Source organism: Lygodium microphyllum, chromosome 25 (genome assembly GCF_053477565.2).
Source record: "Lygodium microphyllum isolate KBCC chromosome 25, Lygodium_microphyllum_v1.1.10, whole genome shotgun sequence".
Lineage (NCBI taxonomy): Eukaryota > Viridiplantae > Streptophyta > Polypodiopsida > Schizaeales > Lygodiaceae > Lygodium > Lygodium microphyllum.
Genome location: NC_141159.1, coordinates 4,460,559 through 4,473,555, shown reverse-complemented (window position 1 = coordinate 4,473,555; position 12,997 = coordinate 4,460,559). Strand labels below are relative to the sequence as shown.

The 12,997-nt window shown below is 37.3% G+C and overlaps 1 protein-coding gene across 2 annotated transcripts; it reads left to right on the top strand.

Moving 5' to 3' along the window:
- The first annotated feature begins 8,697 nt into the window (after nucleotides 1-8,697).
- LOC148013857 (uncharacterized) lies at nucleotides 8,698-12,233 on the top strand. 2 transcript variants are annotated; one of them, XM_087666657.1, is made up of 9 exons: nucleotides 8,698-8,824; nucleotides 8,957-9,071; nucleotides 9,219-9,320; nucleotides 9,457-9,546; nucleotides 9,636-9,689; nucleotides 9,780-10,016; nucleotides 10,584-10,895; nucleotides 11,032-11,423; nucleotides 11,688-12,233. In XM_087666657.1, exons 2-8 carry the CDS (start codon nucleotides 8,997-8,999, stop codon nucleotides 11,416-11,418), a joined length of 1,257 nt encoding a protein of 418 aa, XP_087522783.1. In that variant the 5' UTR covers nucleotides 8,698-8,824; nucleotides 8,957-8,996; the 3' UTR covers nucleotides 11,419-11,423; nucleotides 11,688-12,233. The 2 variants fall into 2 exon arrangements, with proteins under 2 accessions (XP_087522783.1, XP_087522782.1); XM_087666656.1 differs by lacking the exon at nucleotides 11,688-12,233 and having other exon boundaries at nucleotides 11,032-11,636.
- Nucleotides 12,234-12,997: the final 764 nt, after the last annotated feature.

Here is a 12,997-nt window from a genome sequence, read left to right as displayed (position 1 = left end):
CACATAAATACATGCACATATATATATATGTATATATATTAATGAGAGAGAGGAGGATTTTTTGTGATAACCGTTTTTGAATAAGAGAGATATATAGAAACAAGTTCTTAATGAGACACACATAGGCGTGCATGCATGCACATGCACATACACATAGAGAGACAAATCAAGGTATTTGAATAAGAGAGAGAGAGATAGAAACAAGTTCTTAATGAGACAAACATGTGCGTGCATATATGCACACGCATGTACATATAGAGAGACAAATCAAGGTGGTAGGTTTATCTAGTATATATTACAAACTAAAGACATATCTTTAAAGATTATTGCTCATACACACTCTAATCCACCTTGATCAAGTAATTCATCACTGTTTTGCCTAGTCTTAAAAAAAAAAAAACATTCTAGATACTTTGAATGTAAGGAATTTCAATTGGAAGGGTATTAGGGCTTAATGGAGAAAACAGGGAGGAGAAAGAGATGAAAATAACTTTTGGATGAGAGAGAGAGAGAGAGAGAGAGAGAGAGAGAGAGAGAGAGAGAGAGAGATTAAAATAATAATTAATTAGAGACAAGAAAGAGGTATCTTTTTAAAAATCATTGGAGAGAGTGCTAGAAATTTACTACCTTAGACCCTCTCCTACATTAATAGCCTTGGATCTTTACATGCACACACACACACACACACACACACACACACACACTCTCTCTCTCTCTCTCTCTCTCTCTCTCTCTCTCTCAATACTACAATATTATCTTTGGGCCTTTCTTACACATTAATAGCTTTGATTTTTTAATCAAAACACACACACACACACACACACACACACACACACACTCTCTCTCTCTCTCTCTCTCTCTCTCTCTCTCTCTTATGGCTTTAAAAAATGCTAGCAACTCTCTCCTATAATACCACAATACTACCTTTGGACTTATCATATATTAATAGCTTTGGACATTTATCAACATATACACACATATTCTCTCTCTATGTGTGTGTGTGTGTGTGTGTGTGTGTGTGTGTGGCTTTAAAACATTCTTTTAACTTTCTTTTATAATACTACATTTGGGCCTTTCTAACACATTAATAGCTCTCACACACTCTCTTTCTCTATGGCTTAAAATAATTATAGCAACTCTCTCCTATAATACTACAATACTATCTTTGGGCTTCTCTTACATTAATAAATTTGGACTTTTAAAATTATGCTTCAAGGTGCCATTGGCATGAAAGAACATAAGCTATTAAGGCTATAAGAGTTACTATGTAAGAAAATAAGATAAAAAGTAAATTTGTTTTTATGATTTTTCAATATTATTTAATTATTTCATGATTATAGTTTCTCGTGCGTAAGATTGTGTATGACATTGGTTACTCATGCTTGATAGTTAAATGGCAGGGATTAATATGCTTAATGTTTGGTGCAATAGATTATTAAAAGAATATATTATTTTATTGAAGAGTGCTTTTGGTGCACAAGGAAAACAAGGAATATTTATGGGTGCTTGAGTAGCATGGAATTATTTTATGGATACACACTCTTTGGCGTAATGATTGTAGATGCACAAGTGCTAGGGATATTTGCGGGCTAATTTATAAAATCCTAGAATTATTATTTTATGGATGTATATTTTGTCTAGATTAGGATTGATATTCTAGATTTTACCTAGGAAAAACAAGGCACTTTGGAAAAAGAATTGGGAAAGATGAGCTGTGCAAGGAAGAGAAATGATCCATTTTTGGGATGTATTTTGTGTTTTGAGCACTAAGAGAATAAAATTAAAAAAAATACATGCTTGGGGAGATGATTGTACCTAATTGGTCTCGCTTGCACTCTTCTCTCTCAACTCTACTCTTTGGCAATTAGTTGTTCATGAAATTTTCTCCAATTTTTGGCAAAGCTATAGCAATCTCTTTCAATAGCTAAACTACCCATTTACTCACTTTTCTAGTTGCCTTCATCTTTACGATCTTACTTGGTCATGCTTTTAGTATTTGGTATGAGCTCATCTATAATCCAAAGTTTGGTTCCCTTGATACATTTTTTATTGCATTATTCTTATGATAGTGGTGCACTACATTTCAAGTCAAAAGGACTTAATATTCATATATTGTCTAAATATCTTTGTGAGACATTTGTTGCCAATTTGCATATTTGCCAACTATAAGAATATATACAAATCTATATATGGTTATACTCACTTTTGCTTGCAAAGTCATAAGCACCCTTTATAGTAGCATCCCAACATAATTTTCTTTTTTTTAAATTGTTTGTCCATAATGCTTAGTACTTACTATAAACGTATAGTTTAAATTGCTATTTTACATTAATGAAGAAACTTAATACTAATGATATGTACTTGTAGATCCCCAATATTTTTTCACAAAGTCGTGGCAATATTACAAAAGTCATATGATATTGGAAAACCAAATTTAGATCCTCAATCTCAATGGTGTACTTGGGTTTTAGAGGTGCCATTATGATAATCAATGTGCAATTAGTTCTTATAATAATTTATGTCCATTCTTTTGTTTAGTTTCTTGAACTTTTTGGAACTTTGGATTGGGCACATGGGAAGAAAGAGTTTTTTGGAAGGCTTTTAATTTGTTAATGTAACATCTTTAATGAGGAAAGATTAGGGGTTGGTGCTAGCTCGTGCTAAATGGCAACTCGTGAGAGCTACAACCAATCTAGTCATTGCTATTAATAATCCATTAACTAACTTGAATTGAAATAGAGCACAAGGAAAAATAGAGAGACAAATGCACAAAGAAGAGCACAACACAAATTGAGTGCAATCATTCTCCCATGCATTGGGAGAGCTCTCCCCAATGCATGTATTTATGGATTTTCCTTACTATTGTGTCCAAATAGCATATTGTATCCATGCTTTAATGGCTCCCCTCCTCAGGGGATTCACTATATATATATCCTCTATATAATGTGCATTCATGGCTTACTTATAAATATCATAATATATGAATTTTTCTTGACTAAATTACAACCCTTTATTCAATCTATAAGTAACCCCTTTATATGACACCTTTTTGTATGTAAAAAATGTATAAAAATGGTGTTTAAAAAACCCCTTATTTTAAACTCACGTTATATATACATAAATTCATGGGTGACCCCCGACCTTGGTAGCATACAACAAAATCTATACAATATCTTGGGCTTTAAAAAATAACAATAATCTCTAACCTTAGTAGCATACAACAAAATTTTTAGTGTTTCAAATACCTTAGAAGCATAGAATAAATATCTAGCACTTCAAATGAGAAATACATAAAAACTATCAAGATTAACTATTGACACTCCATCTAGCGCTTCATGCCATTTTCCAATTCCTTGATCTAAATATACATCACCAATAATACAAAACACATTGATCCTCATGGGGTCCACCTTGCACAATGTGATTTGTGCTACACATTCTCATGTGTGACAAGTCACAATTATGCAACTCATCAACATAAAATAAGAATCCACTTAAGATATAAAATCATGTCACTTTAAATCAATAAATAACTTAATAATCATAATATTGAAAGTGTGAATATACATAAAAAATATTTAAAAAAATTATTACTAGTCCATCTAGCACTTCATATCTTTCTCCAATTCCTTGATCTAAATGTCAGTCAATAATAACACAAAACATATTAATCCTCTTGATGTCCACCTTGCACGATGTGAGTGGTGCTACACTTTCTCATGTGTAACAAGTCACAAGTATGTGGGAGATGATAGAAATAATTGTATGATCTCATAGGCTAACTATAGGTTAGGCTATGCCACTAGGATTAGCTATGATTGCCTACACTAAGTGTGAGCAAGGAAAGCCATATTGTTAGGCTAGGCCTCACTAAACTTAGGCTAACTATAGGCATAGGCATTATAGGTCATGCTATGGCAAGCTAGTAATATTGGCCATGCTTACCTAAGTTAAGTGTGGACAAAGGCTGCTAAGCTTGGCTACACTTGGGCTAAGCTATACTAGGCTTCATTAAGCTTATGTGAATCAAATAAAGGCAAAACATATTAGTTGATAAATGAAATGGGATTGAAATATGAATGGTTTGGGGAGGAAGTAGATGATCTTAATTGATTTAAGGAAAGTATTTCATTGTATTAAACATGCAAGGAATTGAAAGTAACATTTTACTTATGCCAAATCATTTAGTTATTGATTTGAAAAAGTATAAGATTAAATGATTTAATTACTAAAAAAATAAATTTTTGAATTTTTATGTGTATAGGATGCTATTTGCTGCTTGAAGAAAAGGAAGAGAAATCATCAACTAATTAGAGGTGCAAGTGTTTGCATTTTCTTTAATGTTTACTTTATTCTTTTATAAGCATGGTTTGCTATAGTAATAGTCAAGTTTTTATGTTGTGTTTTTTATAGATGTTCATCTTCATATTAATGTAAATTTTGATGTGGTGGGGTTCATCATCTTAAGACCCCAACCCTGAGAATGAGAGAGAGAAAATGATGGACAAGGTAGAGGCCTTTGGGCATCCTCCCACCCTACTCGGGCTATTTGAGAGAGAGAAAATGATGGACAAGGTAGAGTCCTTCTTTGGGCATCCTCCCACCCTACTTGAGCTATTTGAGTACATGATCACCACCCCTTGGCCTTCTTGATTGCAAACATCTACATAGTCATGTAGTATTAGCTTTGCCTTTCCAATATGCAAATGCTCTGTTGTTCCTCGAGGATGAGCTGTCCCACGAGAGTGGTATTAGTAGCAACCATGGGTGTAAGCACTCTGGTAGAGGTTGTTTTGGTAGAGGCTATTTTGATAGTGATTAGAGTGTCTCTCCCTCGGGGGTTCACTATATATATACATTCTCTATATAGCGTGCATTCATGGCCTATTTATAAATATCCTAATCTGTGAATTTTTCTTGAATAAAAAACAACCCTTTTCTATTCAATTTGTAAGTAACCCCTTTATATGGCACCCTTCTGTATGTAGAAAAGGTATAAAAATGATGTTTTCAAAACCCCTTCTATACATATATTCATGAGTGACCCCCCCCCCCCCCCCCCCCCCGAGGTCTCTCCACAACAGCATAGAGAGAGACTAGTAGAAGCCAAACAACATGAAGAGAGATTAGTAGAAGCCTTGCATTGTGAAGAGAGAGATAGAACCCTAGCCATAAGTATATAACCATAAACATGTTGAGTGGGGTTCTCCACAATACTACAAAAAAGGAGGTCATGAGGTATTTGTATTTTGTAGTGCATACAAACTATAGAGATTTCTTTTTATGGTTCAAACAACAAGACCTAGCTGCATTCCAAGTGACCATTGTTGCAATATATGAGACATTCCCCAATCCCCCACATTTGAGGTTCACACATGAGTAGACTCAAGAAAGGATTAGAAAGGCAATCTCGAACAAGGGGGCCACGGTTAAACAAAGAGTAGTAGAAAATAAGAGGAGGGTAGAGCAAGGCTTAGATCCGAAGCCAATGAGAATCACTACATATGATCAAGAGTAGATAGAGGCTCAAAGTAGGGTGGAGCATGGGGTCTTCAACCCCCAACAAAAGAAGCGATGATGAAACCAAGTGGAGAGATTTGGTTCATCGCATTTTGGGTCAACAGGCATTAATATATGAAAGGTAGACTTTGTGAGTATTTGATTTTTTATTTCCATTTTATATGTGACCAAGCTTAATTGATTTTGTGTAATACTCACTGTGATTTCATTTTGTAGTTGGGTCTTCTTGGCTAACTGCCTACTACTTGTGAGATGAGCTATAAATATTGTCATAATAGGCTCGATATATGGACACACTTATGGCAGCAAGGCGTTAATATTGAGGAGAGTGATGGCGATGAGGATAAGGATGATCAAAATGATGAAGATGATGATGAAGAGGGAGAGGTGGTGACAACTCTTTAGAGAATATATGACCTTTTGATGTATATAGTAGCATGCTAGGGACTTGAAGCCATTATAGATGGCAAAAATGATGTAAACATGTTGTGTTGTGTATATTTAATTGTCTTAATCTATGTTAATCTATGTAGCCTTTTCTGAATAATGTGAACACAATCGTAAAACTGGTTCCCAAGAGTACGCAAGGAGGGGAGGAAAAAAACACTAAGGAGCAATTCTGGTTGCAGACATATGGCTCCAACCATAGTTTTGCAACTAGCATATCCCTAGTTTTTTAAATAAAAAAGATGCACATATAACACATTTAGAGTGAGGAAGCACACGAAAATTGCAAGCAAATGTGCAGTAAAACGGGCGTTTATAGTACCTTGAAAATTGCAAGTACAGCATGTTTAAATTAGTGTGAAAAAGTCACATTTATATGACGTGATATAAACACAATTTTGGACATGGATCTTCAGACAGTCAATTAATTAGCAAATTAGATGCACCCATAAGTTTTTAAATATAGTTCAAAAAATGTGTCAATCTCACCATATGTGGCTCGAATCCTTTTCATTGGCATCCATACAAAGCACTCCTTTTATATTAAAGACAACCTCTCACTCTTCTTAGAGAAATAGCAATATACATAAAACCATTTTAGGTAGTTTCTTTAGTAGAAGTTGTCATGTACTACTTACAAGATATGCCACCAATAGGCATGGCAAAGTTAGCATTATATTGTTAGTTAATATATGCAAGTTGAGAACCTCAGCTTGTTGAATTTAGTTAGTTATATTGGCATTTTGCAGAAATACTAGAATTATAGGAGCTGTTGATTATAACTTGGCAAAACTGTTAGGAAGGGATGCCAAAAAATGATGTTGGCACTACATTAGTAGATATCTATGTGAAATTTGATTTGGTTGAAATATACCACAAGCATTAATTCTCCATCTTGATATCCGCATCATGGAATGAACTAATGATAGGATATAAACATGGATATGATGAACAAATACGCAAGTGTTTCACTATGAAACTGTAGGCCTTGTGTGTAGATGTTAACATTTACATATGCATCCTAAAAGCTTTTGCTAAATAGTTTAGTTTCAATTTGAAAGGCTTTAATAGTATAGTTGGCGAGTTTCGAGTCTAGGATGTGGGCTCAAGAAAACACTAATAGTAGGATGTGTCAAAATGGAAATAGAAGCTAGCATTCGAGTAGTTTGATTGGAGTGCATGATGGGTTTTCTTATGCAGATACTATTGCATAGAACATGAGGGGCTTTCTCAAAATATAGGTAGCTATTTATATTAAGTCCTCAAATGCTTAACATCGTAGGAGTTGCAACCACAACAAATATGTATATGCTATAATCATAAGAGAGGATTAGGTAGTTTGTGCTGCATTGGTGGATATCTTGCTACTGAGGCTTTCTTACAAAGGCACACACTACATTCTCTTGAAGAGAACAGGTTTTTAAGTTATTGATAACATGATAAAAGAAGGTACACAAGTACTCTCAACAACATTCACCATCACGATAAGGCACATATGTGCTTTGAGAGGATTAGATCAATGCATGACATCATTGCAAATGTGTGGAGCACCGTTTTCTTTGAAACAATCATCGTTAGATACAACACTCCAACAATGGGAAGCACCTGCATTACATGGTTGATCTCATTGCCTATGCACGTAGAGAAGACAATAAACAATGTTCAAACGCATGCCCTTTGAGCTAATCATGGGATAGTGCTCATTGTGTTGGACGATGCTTTGAAAAGTGGAATAAGCTTTGAAGATTTGCATTTGAACATTGTGTATAGTTGGATGAAGAAATGCCACATCTTGTTTAAATGAATACCCACAATGCATAGATCTCATTGCTTGTGCACCTTGATAAGGTAACAAATGATGACCAAGCACATGTGGATTCTACTACTCTTTGCATGTAACTCATTATGTTGGGTGATGCTTTGTGAAGTTGAGATAGGCTTAGAATATTGGCTTTTGAATGTCATGATGTATATATAGCTTGATGAAAAGATGTCATAGCAAATACATTTTTGCGAAAAGATCGGAATCTACTTACAATAGGTGGTCTCATTCACAAAGTTCTCCTCAAATTTCCACTAGAACAATAAATACCATAAAGCAAGAATACTTCTATAAAGGAATAATATCAATTCCTCACAATGGCACAATACGAATATTTCTTAGGTACTTTGTGTTATGATTTAAAATCTTTTGCCTACCATGAAAAGTATGATGAATGATGTGCATACACACTTACTTGTACATACATACCTTGTAGCTTGTATTCATGCATGGGTATGTTATACATATCCGCATGAATATAGCTTCAAAGTATAGATTACAAACATGTGGACATATATTACAAAATATAGTCTCAAAGCATACTTCTAAAGTATAGATTACAAAGACGAGGGGCGCATAGATTGAGTCAACTTGCACGCTTGAGATTATATACAACCATACATAGGTGTCGATACATGTATGTACATATTATATAAGATGTTACGAAATATACGCTTCATGATATTCGATTTGATCAATTCATATTTCAATCTTTAGCCTAACATTCATGATCCCCACGGCCATTTAGAGATTTAAAACATTGTTTTGTAAAATTTCCCTCTAATTATAAGAAGCTCGTTAGAACTTAACCTTGTGATTACATCACCTTGTTTTGAGACGTGTTCATTAGCGCCTTGGGGTGGTGCTATGCTAACTAGGCTCATTAAGTATACGAGAATTTTAGGAAACGAGGATTTGATCTTTGCTTGTGACTGTTGTGATCTCTCTCTTTCTCTCTCTCTCTCTCTCAGCCAGGTCTGCCGGTCTCCCTACACGACGCCACACAATTAGCGGATGTACACGATCGATTCACAGGTAATAAATATATTATATACGTATGGATGGATATAGATCATCTGCACGCGTCTTACTTCTCTCAAAGCATCTTTGCCATTAATTATGTCTGACGTTCCACCACGATTCCTTTCGCGTATCATGTTTTGCCAGAACGAGTTAGAAGGGCATACAATCGATCGGCCGCGGCATAATGGTGCTTCCCCTGGTTTTCATTCTCGAAGGTTTGAGAGACCAACTCTTGAAAGCCGGCGCCAGAGGCATAGCGGTAATTTTATATTTGAACGTGCATGCAAGCTAACTAAAAATGGTGAAATATTAACTGTGATGGGAAGTTTCCGACTTAAAGATATCGAATAGCGACAGCAAAACAACCAATCAGGCTTATCTTCTCTGCGCCAATGCATGTAAACAGGAGATAGTGAAGGCGAAGAACAATTTGGACGGTGACAAGCACCTTAACAAGGCAGAATTCCTTAATTTTCTAGCCAATGCCAAATTGACCATAAACCCAGAGGTGATGCTTTCCATCCATAGAAGAAACCTCTCTTTTTGTGTCTGTCTCTGATCTGTTGGTACATTGCACGTCGCCGCTACTGTTTTCTTACTGACTTTGCCATGATGATGATAACCGCTGCCACCATGACCACCAGGAGTTGGCGGAGGTTATCAACGCCTACGAATCCAAGTGCAGTAAGAAGGATATCCGATTTCTGGACTTCTTATGGGGACTGCGGGGAAAGGTTTTCACAGCGTTCAGTTCAAGAAATTGTGCGATGGCTCGCTTAAGTAGGGTTGTAATGTTGGGAAGTTTCTTGTATGGTTTTTGCAGTTAAATCCTTTTCGGCAGGAGTTAGTGGTTAAGGCATTCAATCGACTAGACCAGGTATTGCCCAGTTATAAGTAGTGCTTACCTTTTTTTTTCTTAATTATGATGTAATGTTGTATGATCACGGTTCTATGCATGTGTACGCAGCATCAAGATGGATATGTCACGCATGACCGGATAAGGGAAATGTATAATGCAAAGTGTCATCCCGCAGTGATGCTAGAAAGGTTTGATGTCCATGAAGTCACCGAGGCATTTCTTGCAGCTTCATTTGGCAATTTAGAGAGAGTTACCCTCCATGACTTCCTGGAGTACTATGCACTCGTGAGCACCACAATCAAGTGTGATGAAAGATTCGAACTGCTTGTGATAAAGCATTGGAAGGTAGAAAAGTTGCTGCTCAGATGCAACTTCTTTTGTTTGTACATTACAGTTTGGGCGGAATCTTCTCACCAACCCTCATATTAATAAATAAAAGAGTTTTTCCAATAAGACGTAATGTGTACTATGGAATAGCATTTTACAAGTTCAGATGAAATGAGGCATGGGAAATCGCAACTTAAGCTACTCTTTAAGAGCTTTGTATCCTACTTTGTAGACTTAAGCCTTCTTATGGAGTCCTGTAGTATGCATATTACTGTCCCTCAATGATACATGGATATTATCGATGGGTTTGCAGCACTGAGTGGAACTATCAGCGAGGATTAACTCTCTGCCTAGCTCTGATCCTTTCCATATGATGTTCGTTATTGCTGCTCTCCCTACAATCCAGAATCACATAGCCTTAGCCGAAGTCTCCAAAGGGCTGAGGTAGACTTTGAGAAATGCATTAGAGATGTGGCATCATAGGATATGAGGATATCGTGCCAATTTGTTGTTGATTATTTGCAATAACTATGATAATAATAATAATAACAATAACATGCGATGAGATAGAATGATACGGCGCAGGTGACGGCGGATGGGGTGGATGCGGACGAGATCGAGAACAAGGTGAAGTTGGTGGTGTACAAGCATCGGATCCGGTCGCGGGAGTTCATGCGGGACTTCGACAAGCTGCGGGGGCGGCTCATAACGCCCACGCAGTTCGCGGCGGCGCTGGACAACTCGGCCGTGGAATTGACGCCGCGGGAGGTGAAGGCCTTGTGCGACAAGTACCGGGTCCCCGAGGACCCCGACATGCGCGTCTGCTGGACGGCCTTCTGCGACGAGATAGACACCGTCTTCACCTTCAAGGAGCTCGAGAAGACGCCCTGGAGAGAGGTCGACGCGCGGTGATCTAGTCTAGTTTATATTTAATCTAATCTAATCTGATAGTATCTAACCTGCAGGCATGCGCCATTGCGTTAATGCATGTTCAGACATATGATTAAACTAAAATTGGCATCTATTCATGCAGCCGCCGCCTGTCCCGGAGCTGCAGGGGCTCGCCCCGGAGCGGTTCGAGCAGGGGATCGTGTGCCTGGGGTCGGAGGCGCGCGAGGCGCAGGTGGAGTCGGTGCTGCAGGCGGTGAAGGTGGAGTGCCGGAGGCGGCGCGTGTCGCTGCGCGGCTTGTTCGACGACTGGGCGTCCAACCGCAACAGCAGCAAGGCGGTGGGCCACGTTACCAAGCAGCAGTTCTGCCAGGCGCTGAGCTCCAAGGCCGGGCTGCGCCTCAGCGACGGCGAGGCGGCGCTGCTGGCTGACAAGTTCGACGACCTCCGCAACGGCATGGTCAACTACGTCGCCTTCGCCACCGAGGTGGACCCCTTCACCATCCCCGACCACGTCCACCCCCGACATTGATCGTCGTATGTCCAAGCGCTTTTCTGATATATAATAATGTAATGTACGACAGTCAGACAATTTTGGAATTGCAAATCCAGCTTTCTATATTGAGGGCAGTAAATGACTCTCACCGGCAAGCTTTTGAGATTCCATGATCCATCCACCAAACCATACACTAACGTGCCGGTTTTTCATTTTAACACACACACACACACGCACACACACACACACACACTCTGTCTCTCTTTCTACCAATAAACAAACCCAAGAACGTCCTACTATTGCAGGAGTCAAATCTATACAGGTGTAAGTGGGTATAAACCACCGCGCAAGAGAATAGGCTACGTTATAAAGCTCAGCCATGGAACACTTCTAGGATTGCAAAGCACCTCAAGCATCTTCCCCACAAGAGTGTATCCTTCATCTTCATTGGGCACCTTTTTTTGTGTACCATCTATCATTTTGCAACAAAGGAGAAAAGCTATGTATGTAGCTATAACCCACCAACCACTCAGGCCCATCAACATGTTACAAAAAATAAAGCCAAACTATCTATAACCACATCATAACCTATCTAATCTAGTGGAAAGAAAATACAAGAAACAACCAAGAAACACACATGGCCCTATCTAGCAAATCACCCTTGAGTGTTAGGGGAACACATTATGAAGCCATTTGACACGGGTTGCATCTTACTTACATATCACAATAAGGAGTCCTTCCACTCTACTATCGGAACAATATCCTAGAAGCTTCCTAAATTTTGTGACATGACCCTTTGTATGGATAAGCTCCCCACATATCTCCACAAGTTTTACTACGGATTTTATATGAACAAGTTGAAATTTAGTCTCCTTGCATTTCTAAACATCATTAGATAAACAAGAGAAATTGTATACATTAAAATAACACCTAACTAAGAATCTAAATTGATAAAGTCTACAACTACTGTTGTCATTTCACTTGTGACTTCTATAAACATGGATATCCTTTATAAGATAATCCTTTACCCTAAACCAACAAGACACTTGGAACCATTGTAACATAATAGAATAATACATTTGAAACAAGTTTCAAGTGGACATTACTTTTTTACAAAAAAAGAAATTTTAAAGTGCATGAAAATTGGTCTAAACAACACTCAAAAATGCTTTTTGGAGCTCTTTAAAAAGTTGATAGTTTTTTATCTAATAACAATTCTCTTAATTGGACTACATGCTGGTAAAAGTTTTTGAGTTTTTGCAAAAATGATCTCAAATAATGGACATAGGAATATACATTTCCTAGCTTGTTTTAACCCTTTCTCTCTCTTTTTTTGGGGGGTAAAATGCTATCTTGTTTTGATCACATTTCTTTAAACCTATTTCTTCTTAGTCTTTCTGCTTGATGAGAAATTGAATTTATTACAGAGGGTCCAAATTGCCATAAAAGTGGCTTTTTTGCTACTACAAGGCTAGGGTTAAGGTCTCCATACTTCTCCTAAGTAAGATATTAAATATATTTGAATATGGTAAATTCTTAACTAGAGTGTATGGCCTCCTTGAATGTTTATTTTTCTTGAAATAATTTATTTCTTTCATGATATAGAAATGGAAAA